This window comes from Tursiops truncatus, chromosome 9 (genome assembly GCF_011762595.2).
Source record: "Tursiops truncatus isolate mTurTru1 chromosome 9, mTurTru1.mat.Y, whole genome shotgun sequence".
Classification (NCBI taxonomy): domain Eukaryota; kingdom Metazoa; phylum Chordata; class Mammalia; order Artiodactyla; family Delphinidae; genus Tursiops; species Tursiops truncatus.
In genome coordinates, this window is record NC_047042.1 from 20379226 (window position 1) to 20400554 (window position 21329).

General features: G+C 39.4%; 1 protein-coding gene across 5 annotated transcripts in view; it reads right to left on the reverse strand.

Moving 5' to 3' along the window:
• GSAP (gamma-secretase activating protein) overlaps positions 1-21329 on the reverse strand; it is an 89725-nt gene that overhangs the window by 61600 nt on the left and 6796 nt on the right. For 4 of the 5 annotated variants that reach the window (XM_073809581.1, XM_073809580.1, XM_033862924.2 and 1 more), the window contains exons 2-8: positions 17667-17743; positions 16625-16681; positions 14612-14681; positions 14251-14304; positions 6794-6882; positions 2624-2693; positions 1391-1440 (exon numbers count right to left, since the gene is read on the reverse strand). In XM_073809581.1, coding sequence (XP_073665682.1) covers positions 1391-1440; positions 2624-2693; positions 6794-6882; positions 14251-14304; positions 14612-14681; positions 16625-16681; positions 17667-17743 — 467 coding nt within the window. Of the gene's footprint in view, positions 1-1390; positions 1441-2623; positions 2694-3967; positions 4833-6793; positions 6883-14250; positions 14305-14611; positions 14682-16624; positions 16682-17666; positions 17744-21329 lie in introns of those variants that run through there. The other variant, XM_073809582.1, reaches the window with a different exon arrangement.

A 21329-nucleotide genomic window follows, 5' to 3' on the forward strand; every position in this document is an offset into this window, starting at 1 on the left:
GATGCTTTCAATCATAGATACATAATTTAAAAATGCCATCTCCCATTTCAATTTTGTTCACATAATTTAAAATTAAAATCAGAGAAAGACTATTTAGATGCAGACTATTTAAATATTGAAGGAAATCATTTTAATATCAATAATATATTAAGATCTCACACAAACTGTCAAGAAAAAGACAACCCAGGAAAAAATAGACAAGGATATAACTAAGCAATTCCCAGAAAAACAGATTCACATAGCCAATAAGCAAAGAAGATGCTCAACCTCATCAATATTAAGGGAAACACAACCTCAAATAATAATGATATCAACTTAAACGCATTAAACTGGATTTTTTAAAAGGCAAATACATCGATAACTGGTATGGATAGAAGGAAAGGGTACTTTCATACTTTGCTTGCAAAACTGAAGTGTTACAAGTTTTTTGGAAAGCAATCTGGCAAAATCTGTTGAAGTTTATTAAATGCATATTTAAGTCAACCCACTTATCCTTCCCTGAGGATTTAACCCAAAGAAACACGTGTACCAAACATGTAAAGCTAAAAACATTTGAGACAATTTGTAATGCAAACAAATAAAAGGGGGAACAAAGGCAATCAAGTGAATATCCATCCATGGGAGAACGGTGACAAAACTGTGCACATCCATGCCAGGGACTATTTGTACTTCTAAAGACAATGAACTGAGCTGCCCTAGGGTGCTTGTAGGTAATTCCACAGAGTTGAATGAGGAAGGAGTGAATAATAAACAAACCCCTGGGTGTGTCAGGGGTGGAGATGGGAGACATATAGGTATGGAGAAAACTGTGAAAGGATACACACCAAGTTGTGAACAAAAGTTAGAAGTGAAAAGGCAAGGGAGAAGTAGAAAACAAGCAAAAAAGAAAAGAAAACTACTATATAGAACCTTAGCATATATGCTATGATCCCATTTATTATGTGTATGTATGTGTATACATGTATAAAAATTAGAGAAAAAAGTTATCTCTCTATTTAGAAACCTATACGGATACCCCTGATATATTAAGTAAAAAGCAAAAACAAAAGCAGCAAATTAATATTTATATTATGATTCTATCTTGGTAAAAGCAACTGAATCCCAGTATCTGTACACCTAACCTTGAGCAAGGTACAAGGCATGGAAAAGGTCACACAAGGCTGTCATTAGTTATGTCAGGAGACTGAGATTGGGGGGTGAGGTAGATAGAAAGGAGATAATCAACTCCTTCATGTGTCTTGTATTATTTCACATGTTACAACAGCAAGTCTATAATTGGAAAGACACCAAATAAAGTAGTATGTTTCTATAACAATCCATCTTTAATACTCTAGAAATGCCACTCTTTATGGGAAAAAACTCTAAAGCGAAAGGAATTTCAAATATTTACCACTCTATTTCCATCTTCTTGGGTAACTTGGATATGAAGTTGTTCAATATCTTTTAAAAAAGAAACAATAGTTTAACCTTCATGAAAAATATGAGTACTTTTTTTCACCTAACAGTTGTGAACATTTTTTTATAAAAGCAAAGCAGATTAAACAACTGGCTGAAAAACAGTGTTATCACAGATGGCAATCTCACAAGGCTCAAAACAAAACCCACCTTTCTCCACCCTCCCTTTAAGTCTGTTTCAAGTCCAGCATTTACTCTGCTCCTCAGTATCAACAATACATGAAGCATTTAACTCTTCTGCTCCCCTGGGTTCCCTTAACAAGTATTTCCCTCCCCTATACCATCAGTCTTACATAGGGCTAATAAGGGCTCATTTGGCAGGGTTTATCTTCAATTTCCAAATACCCAATACCTCTTTACATGAAAACATCAGATAGAAAACTCATTATGCCAGATATTAGGGGGAGGTATTTTTATAGGGGTCATTAACAGAACTCTGAACACTTTATTGATGTGCAGATGGTCTATTTTTCTCAGTAAGCGATTTAGATTCAGCCATATGTACCTTCTGCTGGTTCTAGTTACAGAAATGTGAGACAGATTATTGGGCAAGAGTATAGGAAGTGAACACAATCCTAACCCCTCAGACTTGTCCTTCTAATTATAAGTCAGCACTTTCACCTTATAACATGAAAGACAGCTTACTAGATAAGATACACCAGTGAATTTTGTCCTTTCTCCACCCTTCCCCTGACTTGAAATCATCATTAAAGGATGTCCCAATCTTATCTGCCTCTATCTGAATTTGACCAAGTTAGTAAGTGTCCTCGAGTTCTGCCATGGAATTCTTCTAGCTTCTAATGCCTTTCCCTCTGTCCATCCAAGCCTCTCTCCTTAAATCATGGTTATCCACTGTGACAGACATCTTAAAGAAGGATGGACTAAAGAAGGCAAAAATGACCTGCACAACTGTTCTACAAATATTCTACCATGTGCCCAAACTGGAAATCCATATATGCAGGAGCCCATCATATACTGAGGCAGAGCCTAAGAGAACAACAAGTAGAAACAGAAGGAAAGCCCTTCCACAGGAGTCCTAGGTCTCCAATGGACATCAAAGGTCAGTGGACCCTCAGCACTGGCGAGTGGACAGCTAGAAGATTCATCACGCCCTTCCTACGCTTCACTGGGAGATGCACCGTTCATGAAGTCCTCAGGATATACTTACATTTCTCTTCTGAAATCAGTAGCAGATGATTCTCTGGTAGCGGGTGACTTTCAACATGTGGGTAGAGGAACTGTAAAAAGGAAATTGATCAAAATCATAAGCAACTACCTTGCTTACACAATTATTTCAAAAGTTGTGTTTGATCACTGTACTACTACAGACCATAGAAGGGACTGGGAACCACAGAATCGTTTAGGCGAATCACAGTCACACACACACATTACAGATGGAAGCAAGGAAGAAAAGGGAACGCTTTCAGGAGCTCCGTTTTCCAGCGGGGGATTGATCACAGGTCCAACACAATTCATTTAGACAGGCTAAAGTGTAAGCCGTTTCTAGGGATGGTGCTTCCTATTTGGCATATGGGATTCTGAAGCCAATCAGAAACAATGTAAATAACATTTGTACAGAAAGTTCTGTTTCACACGCACCAAAACAGAGTGACTGATATAATTTGTTGTGCAGCTAACCCTAGTATTTAATTTGAGAGCCAAGTAAATGTACTCTCCGTGACAACTTCCAAAGTCCCACATCCAAGAGAAAGAGCAAAACAGAACCAGGGACTTTCCAGGAAAGGATAGTGAATCACAGTGTGGCAACTGGTGGAAGATTTACCTCAAAGCACAGAACGACTGCCACTGGGAAGAAAAGGCTTGATCCCCCCGATGCCTCCTCCTCTGCACCCACCCTTATTTGTCAGCCCACAGGACAAAGCAGGCAGCCAGAAACACAAGGCCTGACACTGTCAGCTGTGATAATGAGGGAAAACTGGCCATGGGATAACTCCAGTGACTTAATTCTTTCATCATCAAAAGGGTAACTATAAATCAGCACTTTCATTTTGCAACATGAAAGACAGCTTACTAGATAAGATCCACTGGCGAATTTTGGGTTTTCCCTCCAAACTTTAAAGCATACTGAAAGAACATAACTTTTCATGTCCCTGTTTTAAAGCCTGCAGCCTCTCTAAAGACTAGGAAAAATTTTGACAAAATATATTACCTGGTGTCCTAATTTTTCATAATGACAAATTAGAAATAGAACTTGTCAACTTTTTTAAAAATTAATTAATTTATTTTTATTTTTTGGCTGCACCATGCGGGATCTTAGTTCCCGGACCACGGATCGAACCTCTGCCCCCTGCAGTGGAAGGGTGGAGCCTTAACCACTGGACCACCAGGGAAGTCCCTAGAATTGGTCAACTTTTACAATTGCTTACAGTCAAGTTTCCCTTTCAGAAAACAAAACTTTAACTATATACCATTCTTCACAGCAAAAAGCTCAAAACTGTAAAATAGACAGGAATGCAGAATTCAGCTACGAGAATAATATAGACCTTATTACCTGCTGATTTGTGAAATTGTGCACATCAAAAAGGATACTTTGGGGACTTCTCTGGCAGTCCAGTGGTTAAGACTTTGCCTTTCAATGCAGGGGGTGTGGGTTCAATCCCTGGCCGGGGAGCTAAGATCCCACATGCCTCTTGGCCAAAAAACCAAAACATAAAACAGAAGCAATATTGTAACAAATTCAATAAAGACTTTAAAAATGGTCCACATCAAAAAAAAAAATCTTAAAAAAAAAAGTATACTTTGTGTACTGGGGTTGAGGAGAAGCAATGATGAGTGACACCACATAGATAATGGAAGAGCAAACACTCAGTGCCTCAAAATAAGGAGAAACTACAGATTTGGCCTCCCCTGGGTCTACAGAGGTGGCCAGGCCCTGCTGCCTTAGCACTGTGACCTGGACTAAGGTGCTGACCAGTTCTAAACCTTTGCCTGGTCTCTGTGAGGCAATCAGTGAAAATGTAATTTTAAAAGTTCCATTCAGGTGGTGGTTGTTTTTCTTTCTAATTTGAGGCAACCCTGAAGCAAGGCCTAGAAGTGAGAATATACACAGACAGGGTTCAGACAGAGCTCTACAAAAGTGTGCAACATTTTTTGGGGTTTTGTTTTGTTTTGTCTGCATTGTGAGTAGGAATCTATATAGATTAGATTATATCATATTAGAAAAATATTTATCTTGTAAATATCGAGCTAGACTCTGATTATTAATATTCGTCGATGGAAGGTATGTACTACAGGCATGTAGACGAATGGGTAGTTACCCAATGGAACTATCTGGAAGATGCAATCATGCTGGTGGGGAACTCTCCAAGGATCCCAGATTGGGATCCAGACCCCACTCACTACTGTCTTGCTGAAGTTCCTCCATGAAGGGGGTCAAAGCTGCACATGTAGACTTAGGGAAATGTACTACTGGAAATCATCACGGACGTTCTGGTAAGAAAAAGGAGAGAGATCGCAGGGCAGGGCCAAACTCCATGGACAGTGAACAGCGTTTCTCTAAAGGAGAGCAGAAGGGAGAGAGGAAGAAGGTGGGGATTTGCCATGGATGGAGGTTTGGAGGAGTTTCTCTCTCCAGAGGCCTAAGCCTGAGGAGCAGGGAGCAGGGCTAGGAACTGAGACGGGCCCACAAGATTAGTGTGGGTCTACTTCATGTGGGTGGGGACTTTGCTTTTGGCCTACAGATGACATCATGCATCCTGTACTTTTAATTTTTTTGAATTAAGATAAAATGCACATAACACAACATTCACTATTCACAATTTTCACTATTAAGTATACAATTCAGTAATTTTTAATATATTCACAATGTAGTGCAACCATATACTTACAAAAACTTTTTCCTTCCTATACTCTAATTAGCTTTTAGTTGTCCTCATCCTTCAATAATATCTCCACTGCCTACACAGCCCTGGATAAAAATGCTAAGGAAACCAAAGTAACAGGCCAGGAAAGGGAAGTGTCCCACAGTCAGCCCTGCACTGATGACAACAAACAGGGTGGCTTCCTGGGGGAGGGAACGCAGCTTAGGAGCTCCACACCAGGCCCTGTCTGGCAGGGAGCAGCGGCCCACAGAGACGCCAGGAGTGGTGGCGAAACGCACCACTGTAAGGACTGGCTGACAGTGGACGACTGGGCACATGAGAGACAATCCCCTCTCCCAACACACACTGCAAGAGGGAGACCCACAGCCAGAGGCTGGGAGTGGGTGGGGGGAGGGAGAGGCTACACAAGGCAATTGTGCCTCAACCCTGCATGAATATGGGTAGTTGATTCTTGTTCTCTGCGGCAGTTATGTTCCATAAAGTCACCAAAAACACTGAAAACTGAACCATTGCTCCCAAGGGAAATACAGGGATAGGAACGTGTGAGCCTCTAGTTACAACATTTTTGACAACAAATTAAAACAAAACTTGGTCTAATGTGTGTTCCTGTTTAAAAGACACTTTATTTCATATATGCTGTTGATTCGCTAGCACTGAACTCAGTCAACAGTACTATAAGCTAATGTCTAAATGAAGTTTATCTAATTAACACACGTGTTCTCTGAAAAGAATAGCGCAGCCTTCTTGCACTTAGGAGCATGAGACAGCACCTCAACAAGGCACTTGGGGGACATTTTAAACAGCGAAATCACCAAGAAAAGCCAAAGAGTGTGAAAAACATGGCACTAAGTTGACTGTGAAAACAACCTTTGTTTGCAGTCTGAGAACTGAATCAAGAAGGCAGTGTCACCTTGTTCTACCTCATCTGGGAACATGTGCATCAGGTGAAAATTTTTTCACTGCTTTGCCCCTGTCTGCAAATGACTGTGAAAGCACCATGAGTATTGATTTTGGGGTAACAAATAAATTTTAGTGGGTAGTAGAATTTGCAAATTCTATGTGCAAGTAATGAGAATTGACTATATCTAGTCTACTTGTGTTATACACACAGTGCTTCTGCATCGATTCATAGAGTTGATAAATTCAGGGATTAATTATATCATTTAATCATAGGTATTTAATCTGTCAACTCTATGAACACATTAGATAAACCATTTTTAAACTTCCTTTAAATGTGTTTTGATATTCTATATTTTATCATGTAAAAACATTATAGTACTATTAGACAAACCATGATATAATAGAGACAGAGAGCTAGGTTTGAGTTTTGATTTTCATGTTTGCAAAGGAAAAGCTGTTAATTCCAGCCATACTCATTCACTGGATTGCTTTGAGGAAAATGTGATAATGTGTGTGAAAGCACTTTGTAACACCACTGCCTATAGGTTTCATGCTTTTTGATTAATGAGATAAATGATAAAGATATGCTCACTTACCTGTACCCAAATATAGCTATCCACTGCTTTTAGAACCTTCACATTGTTAATGGGGTGGATCTCGACCAACAAAGTTAAGCACCTTGAACCTATAATGTAAAGGTCGCTTTTAGAAGCAAAGTCCAGAATATCGCAAATTATCTCCTCCACATAGGTCTGAACTTTGGAAATGTAAAATGTATTACTTACTGTATTAGCTACTCCACAAACAAAAGTATTTGTCTTAAAATTGACTTTGAGACTTCTTAAAACCCAAACTTTGAGACTTCTTAAAACTTAAAGAAAACATCATTGGACTTCCCTGGTGGCGCAGTGGTTAAGAATCCGCCTGCCAATGCAGGGGACACGGGTTCGAGCCCTGGTCTGGGAAGATCCCACATGCCGCGGAGCAACTAAGCCCGTGCACCACAACTACTGAGCCTGTGCTCTAGAGCCCGCAAGCCACAACTACTGAGCCCGCATGCCACAACTACTGAAGCCCGCACACCTAGAGCCCGTGCTCCACAAGAGAAGCCACCGCACTGAGAAGCTCGTTTGCCGCAACTGGAGAAAGCCCATGCACAGCAACGAAGACCCAACGCAGCTAAAAATAAAAATTAAATTAAATTAATTTAAAATATATATATATCATAAAGGAGAAGTCAATGTACACGGAATGAGGAACAAGTTCCTACCCATTCCTCAGCCATTTTACCATCACTTCACTGGCCCTCTCAGCCTTCTAAGTCTAAACAAATACAACTCAGTGCAGTGTCACTGCAATTCTGCAGCACAGTGGCAAATGTTGTTTGCGTAGGAAAATATAAAGATATTTCTGATGCATGAATGTGTTAACGGTTGACAGCAATTAGGACAGGGGCTTGGCCTCCCTCAGGAAGGGTTGCAGAGCTGCATGCATAAAGACTCACTTATTTCCTCAGTGCCACATCTGAGCTAATGTCATAAAAGAGAGCAATTAGGAGGAAGTGTTGGACACAGGCTAGAATGGGGATATTCAAATTTAGGCCAAACATTCCCCTTCTCAGAAAAGGAGTTGCCTTATATTTGAGTCCTTATAAAGACTAATATTCTCAGGTGCTTTCTCGGTGACTTTATTTATTTTTTTTCATATGCATAAAACTTTATTTTTAAGTCTGGTGAAAGCCAACACATTGTCATTTATTTTTGATTTGAATTTTATTTTATTTTTATACAACAGGTTCTTATTAGTTATCTATTTTATACATATTAGTGTATATATGTCAATGGCACTCTCCCGGTTCATCCCACCACCCTACCCCCGCTTGGTGCCCATATGTTTGTTCTCTACATCTGCGTCTCTATTTCTGCCTTGCAAACCGGTTCACCTGTACCACTTTTCTACATTCCACATATATGCGTTAGTATGAGATATTTGTTTTTCTCTTTCTGACTTGGTGACTTTATTTTGAATAATAATTTACAATTTGGGGATGGTGCAGCAGCCTGGAATTGAATCAGTACCAGTTTTCACTATTTTCACTATTTAAGAAAGTAACCTAACAGCACTGCTTTATGTTAAGAAAAAGGAAAAAAAAAAGGCAAAGAATATAAAACAATTTCTGGGATATTGCCTCACAATTTTGAGGACTGGATATCTCTGTAAACACACCTTTTTAGAGATTACTAAAAAAGCAAAGCAGTGAGTGAGTTATTATGTGGGATCACAAATACACAATGACAGAACAAATGAAAAACACATATTGCTTGGCTGACGGGTACTTGTAGCTTAGAATAAAAATCCAGTGACAGGGTCATTCACAATTCAAAGGGGCTATATTTCTAATAACTGGGACAAGGTAAAGGTGAGGTACTTTGGGAATCTGCTTGATGACTCAAAAAATGGCTCTAAGAATAAGAGAGAGATTGGTGTCAAAGATACTTGTGGAAAAAAATAGAATAAAAATGTTCTGTGAGAATGAGAAAAAAAGTAATTTTCCTTATTATGTTGTTTTAAGTGTATATAACTAGTTTAACATAGTAAATAGTAGAAGCTGATATTTGACTGTTTCATCTCTTGCCCTAAAAGCTTTTGGGGGAAAAAGATTTCTGGGGGGCAGGCAAGGGAATCGTCTCATTGGAAAAATAAGGAGTCACTTTCTACTTGGCCTTTTTGTCAGGGAATCTGTTCCCAGATGAGATAACCAGCTATCAGCTAAATGCACTTGCCTTTAAAATGGGAGGATTATCAAGGTCAAAAACCATCTTCCTACACTAATTTTTTCCTTCTTTGGGGCAGCCCAGATACTTAACTAATAAAAGTAGTTTAACAATAAGAGTAATTATGCAAACAGGAATGTCTCTCAATAACATACCATGTGATTCCATAGCGTAACAGCAAGCACTCTGGATTAGGATTCTAGAGACATCGGTTCTAGTTTAAAATCTGCCACTAACCTAATATATACTTTTCAGCACATCATGAAGCTTTCCTAGGCCTTAGTGCTTTGGGGGCTTTTGTTGTTGTTGTTTTTGGCCGCACCAATGTGTGGCCTGCGGGATCTCAGTTCCCTGCCCAGGGATCGAACCCAGGCCCTGGCAGTGAAAGCACCAAGTCCTAACCACTGGACCGTCAGGGAATTCCCAGTGCTTTTTTACAAAATAAAGTGGAAAACTACAGAATCAGATCATTTCTACAATCATTTTCATCCATAAAATGTGCTGATTCCATGAAGTGCTTAAAGTTGTCTCAAGAATTCAGAGAATCCAGTTATCAATGGAAACTGGGAGGGCATCACTGAAGGGCCAGATAGGTCCAGGCACGGGAAGGAGAGCGGCAGGATCAAAAGGGACAACATGGGGCTTCCCTGGTGGCGCAGTGGTTGAGAGTCTGCCTGCCGATGCAGGGGACACGGGTTCGTGCCCCGGTCTGGGAAGATCCCACATGCCGCGGAGCGGCTGGGCCCGTGAGCCATGGCCGCTGAGCCTGCGCGTCCGGAGGCTGTGCTCCGCAACGAGAGAGGCCACAACAGTGAGAGGCCCGCATACCGCAAAAAAAAAAAAAAAAAAAGGGACAACATGGATGGACCTCAAGGGTACTATGCTAAGTGAAGTAAGTCAAACGAAGAACGAAATCACGCCATTTGCAGCAACATGGTTGGACCCAGAGATTATTGTATTAAGTGAAGTAAGTCAGACAGAGAAAGACAAACATATGATATCACTTATATGTGAAATCTAAAAAAATGATACAGATGAACTTATTTACAGAAAAGAAACAGACTCACAGACAGAAAACAAACTTACGGTTACCAGAAGGGAAGGAGTTGGGGAGGGATAAATTAGGAATTTGGGATTAACAGATACATACTACTACATATAAAATAGATAAACAACAAGGTCTTAGTGTACAGCACAGGGAACTATATTCAATACCTTGTAATAACCTTGTATAAAGGAAAAGAATCTGAAAAAATACATATTATGTATAACTGAATCACTTTGCTGTACACCAGAAACTAACACAACATTGTAAGTCAACTTTACTTTAATAAGACAAATACCGTATGATCTCTCTTATATGTGGAATCAAAAAAACCAAACCAAACCAAAACCAAAACCAAAACCAAGCTTATAGAGACAGAGAACGGACTGGTGGTTGCGGGAGGTGGGGGTAGAGGAGGGGTGGGGAGAAATGGATGAACATTTTTGTTTTGTTTTGTTTAAAGTGAATTTAAAAAAAATTTTTTTAAAGCACAGGAATAGGCATGGCATTGGGAGGATGAAGAGTGAGCAACAGAAAGAACCTGGTCTGAAGCAGGTGAAGGTACATGTTGTGAAACGGTGACAAAGTTGGAAGAGTCCAGTAGAATCTGGCTGTGAAGAAGCTCTGGTTATTAGAGCTCTGAAATCAAAGCACCTGCTGTACCTTGGGGCAAACATAACTCCACCGGGGAGAGTGAAAGGGGCACCTAAGCCTGGCCCCTGTGGAAGGCCATTTTCTAAATAAAACATTAAGTCTGCCACGGCCTCAGCCAATAAGAGAAGCACTGTTGACAAAAACCTTACTGTAAAGTATGTAGACCAAGGAACCCTATCTTGCTCATATGAGAGATGTTACAGTTTGTCTCATTTGCAATGGAAAAATCTCATTATAAGCAACAGAGTGTTAATACCTTGAGGCAAACTACATTTTATAATCAAATGGCTTATCAGGTTATTCAGGGACAGATAAAATAAGTCTTTGCAAAAGGCAAAATATTTGTTCAAAGGACAAATCATTACAATAGATCCTATAGGTCTTTCTGGTCACATAATTTCTGAAATCTTAACTGAACAAAAGGCCTCGTAAGTGTCTCCATGATCTGTCTGCACCTTACCCTCATTTCCCGCTGGCCTCAGTTTCCACCACTCTGCCGCTGTTCATGCCACTCCAGCCTCATTGACCTCACTATCCTTGAACAGTGAGTTTACCAAGTACTCTGGCCTCAGGGCCTTTGCGCTGGCTGTTCCGTTCTGCCAGAAATGTGCTTCCCCGTGGCGCACGCTTGCTCCCTCCTTTCAGATCTCTGTTTAAACTCTCCTTTAATAGTGTTTCCTAGGATTATCCCTCAAATAAACTAACTGGGCTCAAATACTTGCCTCAGACTCTACTTACGGGGGAAACCCAAACTAAAACAAGAAGTCATCTCAGGGCACAGGATCACTTTAGCCACGAGGTGCTGGCACGAGGGAGTGGGGAGAGTGAAATAGGGAAGAAGGGTATGCAGTGTACGGGCACTGTCAATTGACTGACCACCTTGCATGGAGTGCACCTCAGAATCACCCACTTGAGGGCTGGAAAGGGGGAGTATTCATCCTTCAGCTCCTTGTCCCCCGATTGGTCATGGCTTATCCTATTGGAAATCCTTTCTAAACATACTTCCAGGTGGTACACATGCAGCTGGTAAGCAGATTTTCCCAAGGGCTCTGGGCAAAAAGCGAGAAGTAGGTAGAGCAGCTGAGGTGAGGCACTGCCTGTCAAATTACATTTGGGCAGAGCTGGTTCTCAGTGTGGTGGCTGGTATAAAAGGTGAGCTAAGATAAAGTATGGGGTTTCCAATACAAAAATTAACACTATTCATTCTACTATTTTAAAAGATGTGATCAGATAATTTCACGAGAGGTACATCAAATTTTCAAAGCTTAGTAACATTACCTGAATAGGATTTAATGTTGAAACTAAATCAAACTTACAATAAAGTTGGCCTGAAAGTACATTCTATGATATACATAATCGCCACTCTTCTGCATGACGATTACGCATAGATGGTAAATATCATGTAAAGATTATAGTTTCTACTGGGTTTACCAACATAGTAAGGAACTTCTAAGGCTCAAACGAATAAGGTTTCAAAAAGAACTGGGAGGCACAGGGACCTAATCCAAGGTTCTGTACAGATGCCTAGCCTCATAACTGGGATGAACACAAGCAGCTATTAGCCCAGGAGATCAGGCTCACATCTATTCCCTTGTTTTAGGAGTCAGAACACCAATGTTTTAGAACCTATCTTGCTTCAGCTAGTCCATTTCCATCATCTCTGAATTAAGCATTGCACCTAATTCTAAGAGGAGCAGAGGATGCTAAGAGGAGGACATGAAGTACTTCTCTGGTGACACAGTGGTTAAGAATCCGCCTGCCAATGCAAGGGACACGGGTCTGAGCCCTGGTCTGGGAAGATCCCACGTGCCACGGAGCAACTAAGCCCGTGCGCCACAGCTACTGAGCCTGCGCTCTAGAGCCCGAGAGCCACAACTACTGAAGCCTGTGAGCCTAGAGCCCGGGCTCCGCAAGAAAGACAAGCCACTGCAACGAACAGTAGCCCCTGCTCGCCACAACTAGAGAAAGCCCGCATGCAACAACGAAGACCCAACACAGCCAAAAAAAAAAAAAAAAAAAAAACAGAGGAAGACATGACACAGAAGAGGGAAGAGGACTGCGGAGGTTCTCAGTATAACATGGCAGGAGGGAAGGTTAGGATGAGTAAAACAATGATGAGATTTCAGGGAAAGCCTTCTGCCCACCAACGTCTCTCATAAACTGTTCTGCTGAGGTCCCTGAGAAGGTCCCATCCAGACTCAGCTCTGGTTCCCTTGACACTCTAAGCTGGCTCTGTGGGAGCCCAGGACTGCCTCATAAGCCTCACTGGAAAGTATTTATAAAGGGTTTTCCATCACACATAACTGCAGGAAAATACATCCGAGTGGGAAGTCTGCTAACAAAAGAAGGAGCTTAAGTGCCAAACAAACAGAAGAGACGGAAACCACTGCAGGATAGGAATAGAAAGAGACTGACATGCGATCTACCTGACCAGAGGTTGAAAAATGGTAGTCCACAGGCTGGATCCAGCCACAGGTGGTTATCATTGCCTGAAGAGAACTTTTTTTTAAATATCTGGGCTGGTACTTCCCTGGTGGCACAGTGGTTAACAATCCACCTGTCAATGCAAGGGACACGCGTTCGAGCCCTGGTCCGGGAAGATCCCACATGCCACGGAGCAACTAAGCCCGTGTGCCACAACTACTGAGCCTGCGCTCTGGCGCCCACAAGGCTAGAGCCCGTGCTCCGCAACAAGAGAAGCCACCTCAGTGAGAAGCCCATGCACCGCAACAAAGAGTAGCCCCCGCTCGCCGCAACTACAGAAAGCCCATGCATAGCAACAAAGACCTAACGCAGCCAAAAATAAATAAATAAATAAGTTTATTTATTTAAAAAATATATATCTGGGCCAACATTTAAAAATTAAAATTTTACATAATAGTCCATACTTCTCTTGATAAATTGAAAAGCTGGTCCCACTAGGCTTATTGCCTAACTTCTGAGACGGGACACATATCTCATGGGGCACCCCGCCTACCACTAGACCCTATAGCTCGCCGTGTGGGCAATCGCCACTCCTCTCTTGCATCCATTGTATCCCCAGCGCTGTGCATTGAGCCTGACCCACTGCAGACACTCCATATTTGTTGAGTTCTGAACAGATGGATGATAAAAAATGTTAAAAGGAAGTGAGGGTGGGAATCATATAAGTAATCAACTGTGCAGTGGGCCTCGGCAAATGAGTAGAACTGATTTTTATTTAGAATTCGTGGACTATTCATAATGCAATATGTGCTGGTTAGAAGTTCACCAGATATCAGGATAAAATGGCATTCTCCAAGCAATACTAACGTCTTCCCAACCTTTTGTACCAGCTTCTGCCTGTAGGGTTTCTAGTGTGTTCTCCATGTTCAGTCTGCAGATGCTAATTGCCTTTTTAATATTTGTTATTCACTGTTATATTATTTTCTGTACTTTCTTGTTTACTTGGAAAAAATGTAAAGAAACCTCTTTTTCATGCTTGACATGACCTTTGCCTTTTTATTCTGAGATAAAGCTATCTATAAAAATGCTTGTAATTTGACAGTAGTTCAATAAATCTTCATCTCTCAATAAGTACTAAAAACTGTAATTTCATTACCTGGTTGAAGCTCATTCCTTCTTCCCTCTTTAGCAGCTTGAACTAAACTTGCAGCTAATGGAAAAAGAAAAAAATAATCCAGTAGCAAATGATCCATACAGCGGCTTTAACAGTTTACCATTTTATACCCAAAATAAGTGAGGGCTCAAAGCTGTCAGTGGATGATTAAGGTGAAATACAAAGTATTCTTTTTTGTAGATACACTCTACAGATTCTTTATTTCAAACCTAATCTCCCAAGTGCATCTTCTCCCAGAAAACCATTGTTATAGAATGATCAAATATTGCAAAAATTCAATACTTTGAAACTAAAAAAATGTAGTTTAGTTCTTGAATTGTAGCAATGAAAGAGTTCAACTTACCCAGCAAAGTTCTCTCCCTGTTGACTGAGCAACTGACAACTTGCAAGTCTTTCTCAAATGTATAGAGATGCTATTAAAACAGAAGTATTTTTTAATGTGGAGTTTCATGTTAAACAACAATTTCATGAATGCAATTCCCATTCAGCTCTCTAGCAAGTATCATTGTGGTAAAGCATTTTATTAAAGAACCACCAGTGAACCAGTTCATCCATACTGAGAAGTTTCAGATTATTTTTTAAGAAAAAAGTTTGCTATTGTAGGCCATCTTGGCACTGAAACTTAACCATGAGACAATATAGTATAGTGGTTAAGAGCATAGAACTTGGAGCCAAGCTAGACCCAGGTTCAAATCCTAACTCTGCCACTTGCTAGCTGTGTGACTTTAGATGAGTTATTCAACCTCTCTATCCTCCCATCAGTAAAACTGAAATCATAATACAACCTATCTCAGGAGATCCTTAGAAGTGGTGAGTTAGATAATCCATGTGAAAGTACTTACTACAATGTCTGCCACACATAATAAGTACTCAAGTGTTAGCTATTATGATTATTGAGGCAAGTAACTAATCAATTTACATGACTATGACATCATTAACTATGTCTAACAGACTGTCACAAGTGCATCCCCTAAAGGACTCTGTATTTAGAATACTGGCAAAGCAGTCTTCTTTTTTATTTAATCTTTATTTTTATTTTCTTGCTGTTTGATTGTTGCAAGATTCCATTTCCTGGAATAGTAAAGAAAACTAAAATGGTCATGCAGAAGGAGGATGTGAGGTGCAGATTGAGGAACTGGAGCCAATCACAGTCATATTAAGTAAAGTCTCTTAAAATACACTTAGAGGATAAGGAAAGATAGAGCCTTAGACTTCAGGAGAGAGCAGGCTAAGAGAAACAGTGACTGCAGAACTATTACGAAGGTAATTAGTACCTGCAGACTAAAGAACCACTGAGAACATACTAGAATCCAGTGGCCAGAAGTTGATAGAAAATGTTGAAAAGTCAGGAAAAGGGAACTTTGAGTTAATAAGAAGGCTCTGAATTCATGTGAGAAATTTTGGTTTCCTTTGACTCTTGCTCTAACTGAGGGATTCTTATTTATAAGTAAGAAGAGTCATGAATGTATACACTTAAGTTTTCAGTGTTTTATCCTTTTAATTAATAAATAACACACAAGGAGAGTCTCAGCATTTAAGACATGCGAACACTACCAAATAAAAAGTCTACGTTCTCCATTACATTCACCCAATTCCAATTTCCTCTGAAAAGGAAACATGTTTGTAATTTGCTCCGTAGCCTTCCAGATCATTCAAAATGAGTTTTTAATATATATTTATGCACGTACATATTTGTCTTGCAAGTTTTTTAAACATAAACGGAATGTATTATTCTGGCAACTTGCTTTTTTCATGTAATAATGTGTTTTGGAGCGCCTTCTGTGCCAGTGTACATTTATAGACTTCTGAGTCCCTCAATACTGGTAAATTGTTTTTATGTAGGCACAAAGTGACTCCCTCCCATTTGCCCCAAGAATTAGACAAGCCTGTCACGTTAAGCAATGTCTTACGTGAGTGGTTTGAGGAAAGATTAAGAAAAGGAGGCTGGTTCTAAACCTGGATCTTTGAGAAGTAATGAAAAGCAAGAACAGTGAAGGTTACGCAGAATCAGAAGTCAGAGCCAGAGGTCATTATGAGATCCTAAGCTTCTGGGAGCACACAAATCCGGGGAAGGCGTTGGACTTCCTACATTCCTACAGAACATTGGATAATTGGTTTGCGCCAACTTGGCTTAAATCTCAAAGGACTAAGAGACCAGGTGACATTTTGTTCCAGGACTCCTTACACATTTTTTTTTTTTTAAGATAATGGTAAAGGGAGAAGAGAAGGAAGCAAAGAAATATAAACTAAATTTTTAGAAAATAAAATGAAATAAGAAGTTGTATCTAGAAAGAAGGGAAAACTTGAATAGCAGGAAAGTAACCAATAAGTAACTATAATCTATGGTGATTTTTACCTCATTTTGTTTGGTCTGGTAATCATACAATCCAAAGAAGACATTTCCCTTATCATCCTGAAAAGAAAAAATTAACTAGATGTTTATTAAATGTCATTGTTTAGGAAGTTACTAGTTTTAAAAGAAACCTGCAATAATTCAACCAGTATTAGCAACAAGCACTCTAAAGGTAGCCTGCTGTGCATGTCAGAGAGGGACTGAACCTGTTTCTGCTGGTCATATGGATCAAAGAGTGAAAGGCAATAAGAATGTACAGCTCAGTGAGTCTGGGGGACCCTGTCTCCTAGGACTGAGCATGGTGAAGGAGCGAATCTTTTTGTACTTCCATTTATTTCTGTAAGAGAATATATATGACGGTCACTGAAAGTGGCCAGAACAAGTCCCTGATATTCTTATAAGTAAAACTTTTTGAATCGTACAACTCCTTTAACGCAGCATCCTCATAGATACAACTTAAAATAACTTTTTTTAAGCAAAAAAAAAAAAAGTACAGTAATACAACTGTGCAAAGCAAACTGACCACTGTTATCATTCTTCCACTTTTCACTACTACGGTAAAGTTATCTGTAAAGTTAAATTTTCTTTCCTTAGAACAATTAATATTGAAAACACACTGTCAAATATTAATACCTCAAAAGTCTGAGCATATATAAGTTTGAAAAGATGAGGTATAGTAATAATATTTAATATTTTCTCAAAGATAAAAATTTAACATTAATTAGGTTTAAACATCTCTTACTTGGCATTTTTCCTGTAGAAAATGAAACTGTTCATCTATTCAAAACATTTGAGCACTGTGTCAGACACTGTGTAGTTTTTTATTTAAAAAAGAGAAAATATTTCATAAGACTGAATTTCAATTACCCTACTCAATCTCACAAAATAAAAAATGTCATATGTTAAAGATTAAATACCAACAGGTCTTACTCACTACCCCTCAGTAAGATACAGCATAAAACTCTGTAAAAAAAGAAATGGTTAAAATGGTAAATTTTATGTTATGTATATTTTACCACAATTTAAAAAAAGAATATAGGCATACCTTATAGGTATAAATAATATTTCCATTTCTTTCAACATTTAGTACACGTAAGCTCTCATAATTGTTTTCTAAAACACCTGAAACAATAATAGCAAGTTAATACTTAGTAGATGTTTACAAACATATCTAACAAATACAATATTAGTGAAAAGCCAAATACAAAAGAATACTGATCATACCATTACATAGAGTTTAAAAACAAGAAAAGCTAATCTATTTTATTAGCGATCAGACTAGTAATGACCTTTAGGGAAGAGGAAAGGAGCAGTGATTAGGAAGTACCTCAAGGGAGCCTTGCTAATGGAAGTGTACACATTGGAAAAAACCAGCAGAATCTACTGAAGCTGAATATATATGGCTCAAAAATTGCCCTTGTACATATATCTCATAAGAAGTATACACATATTGTGGCAAATAACACATATGACATCTATAGCACTATGGTTCAGAGACTTCCCTGGTGGCGCAATGGTTAAGAATCCGCCTGCCAATGTAGGGGACACGGGTTCAAGCCCTGGTCCGGGAAGATCCCACATGCTGTGGAGCAACTAAGCCCATGCGCCACAACTACTGAGCCTGCGTTCTAGAGCTCGTGAGCCAAAACTACTGAGCCCGCGTGCCACAACTACTGAAGCCCGCATGCCTAAAGCATGTGCTCCACAACAAGAGAAGCCACCACAGTGAGAAGCCCACACACCGCAAAGAAGAGTAGCCCCCGCTTGCTGCAACTACAGAAAGCCTGCACATGGCAACAAAGACCCAAAGCAGCCAAAAATAAATAAATAAATAAATATAGCACTATGGTTCATAATAGTCAAAACTGGAAACCCAAAATATCCATCAAGCAAAGAATGAATAAATTGTGGTATATTCAAACAATGGAGTATTATACAACAATAAAAATGAATTAACTTGCTATAACATACACCATAAATGAGTACAAGAAGCCCACATGCTCATCCCTCCCAAAAAAGGTACAAACTGTATGATTTAATTTACACACAAGTTTCAAAATCTGGCAAAAAGAATCTATTGCGCTAGATGAGTGATTGCTGGAAAGGAGTATGAAGGGGACCTTTGGGGTTCTATTAATTTTCTCCTTCCGGCTCTGAGTGCCAGTTCCATGGGTGTGCCTCACTTTGTGAAAATTAACTGAGTTGCACTTGTGATTTGTGTACTTTTCTGTATGAAGGCCATATTTGACAAAGGATATAAAGATTTTTTACACAAAACATTTAACTTGTAAGTTAATGGACCATCATTTTTCTTCTAAAATTTTTGGATATTCCTCCGATTTCTACAGTTAAAGGATTTAAACACTGGTTAGAAACAGCATTGATAATTATCATCATTAATGGGGAAGAAAAGTATATATCCCCAATTTCCTCAAAATTAAATTGCTTCAACTTGACTCATTTTCCCCACACAAGAATAGTGTTATTAGATGTTAAAATATTATGTTGATTATGACAAATTCCAATATTCAGACAAAACATATGCAAAATATCCTATAAATCAGAGCAAATTTCAGTTTGTATTCCTGATTAAAAAGGAAAAATCAAGACACAAAATCAGGATAATTGGTGAGCTCAACCCCTGCACTGGAGCTGGGAGTGGAAAACCTTTAGAGATGGTTCAGTGAGAACTTAGGAATCATCCTGAGATCTCTCTTGCCAACTCCTCACAAGAAGAAGCTGCCTGGCTCTTCAGGGGGCAGGGCAAAGAAGGGGGTAAGTGTTGCTTATATATGGGTATATACACTTTTCAATGTATATTGAGGTATCAGACACATTATTCTCAATATTAAAAAAAATAAGAATAATCACTTGGTCTCTTAGGATAATAGTATGATTCAATTAGCTTACTGCTGAACAGCACTTCATAATTTACAGAGTTCTCATTGCTATCTCAATCATACTGTATAAGGTACTACAGGCCCATTGTATGGGTAAAACAACTGAGTTTCAATGAAGTTAAGATATTTGGCCAATACCATATATTGAAAAAGTGGCACAGACTAATTTCAAGCCTAGGAAAAGGTAAACAGAATGAACTAAGTTTCCTTAGTTAAGTATCATCACAGTATCATACTCACAATGGGAACACGGATAATTACTGAAAAATCCTTTAAGGTGGATTTTGCAGACACCTAAAGAGGATTTCAGTGAGTTTCTTTTCATCCTGCACATGACTCAAAACTCCTGGAATGCAATGTGTCAATATTTTGAGAAGCATTTTTTTTTTCTTTCAAGATTATAAGGATGCTGGAAGAGACCGTCTCAAAAGTACACTTAAAAGGTTTCAACTAAGATAAGAAACTTCTTTACAAGAATCTTGCTAAGAAAATCCAATTTCCTTGCAAAAGCACATCTATTTCCAAATCACGAAAATACTAAGAGAAAAAAATTCTCCAACAAGTGCAGATTACAACACATGATATATGCTTATTCCATTAAATCAATGGTTCTCAATGCTTGTGTTGTGTTAGAATCATCAGGGGAGATTTTAAAAGAACATGGATGTCCAAGCCCTGTCCCAAATATCCTAATTTTTTTGAGCTGGTGAGGGCCCTACTCCCTGGTGTCTGTATTTTTAAGTTTCCCTTGTCATTCTAATGTGCAGCCAGGGCTGAGAACCAGTGAACTACATATTTATAAATAATATACATTAAACAATATTCATTAGATAGCATAACTAGGACCTGCTTATAATGTAACCAGAGTAGAAAGACATAATAAAAATAATGCCTTCATGGGTCTGTTAGGGAATAAGAATTGCAGTCTTAAATAATCCTGCAGTTAAGTACATGGTTCTCATCTGAAGGATATTTGCATTCGATAAATTTAGCAATGTTGTTAAGCCAGAGACCAGGGTCTCACCACACACTATAAACCCATTGGCCCTTCCTCCCCGGATTAGTTGCTCATGTTTTAGACACACCCTTTTAAAAGACTTATTCAATAACCTCTTTGCTTATTCATTCTGACTCTTCTCCCACTAGTTCAACTCTGGAAAGTCCAGAAGAGGAAGTTTAGCAATTTCAAATGAGGAAATGTGGTTTAATTTTACAGTTCAGTGAAATCAGAGTTCATGAAGGAAAAATGTAGCATTCTGATAAATACTTGCATAAGTAAACCTACTAAAAAAACGGAGAGTATCTAGATATTAAAGGTGTTGGTGAGTCACAGCTCATGTAAAATTAAAGCTGGTTTGCCACCCCAGTGTCCACTGAAGCCCTATTTACAAGAGCCAGGTCATGGAAGCAACCTAAATGCCCATCGACAGATGAATGGATAAAGAAGATGTGGTACAGGGCTTCCCTGGTGGCGCAGTAGTTGGGAGTCTGCCTGCCAATGCAGGGGACACGGGTTCGAGCCCTGGTCCGGGAAGATCCCACATGCCGCGGAGCAACTAAGCCTGTGTGCCACAACTACTGAGCCTGCGCTCTAGAGCCCACGAGCCACAACTACTGAGCCCAAGTGCCACAACTACTGAAGCCTGGGCGCCTAAAGCCCGTGCTCCACAACAAGAGAAGCCACGACAATGAGAAGCCCACGCACAGCAACGAAGACCCAACACAGCCATAAAATAAATAAAATAAATAAATTTATTTAAAAAAAAAGAAGATGTGGTACATATATACAATGGACTATTACTCAGCCA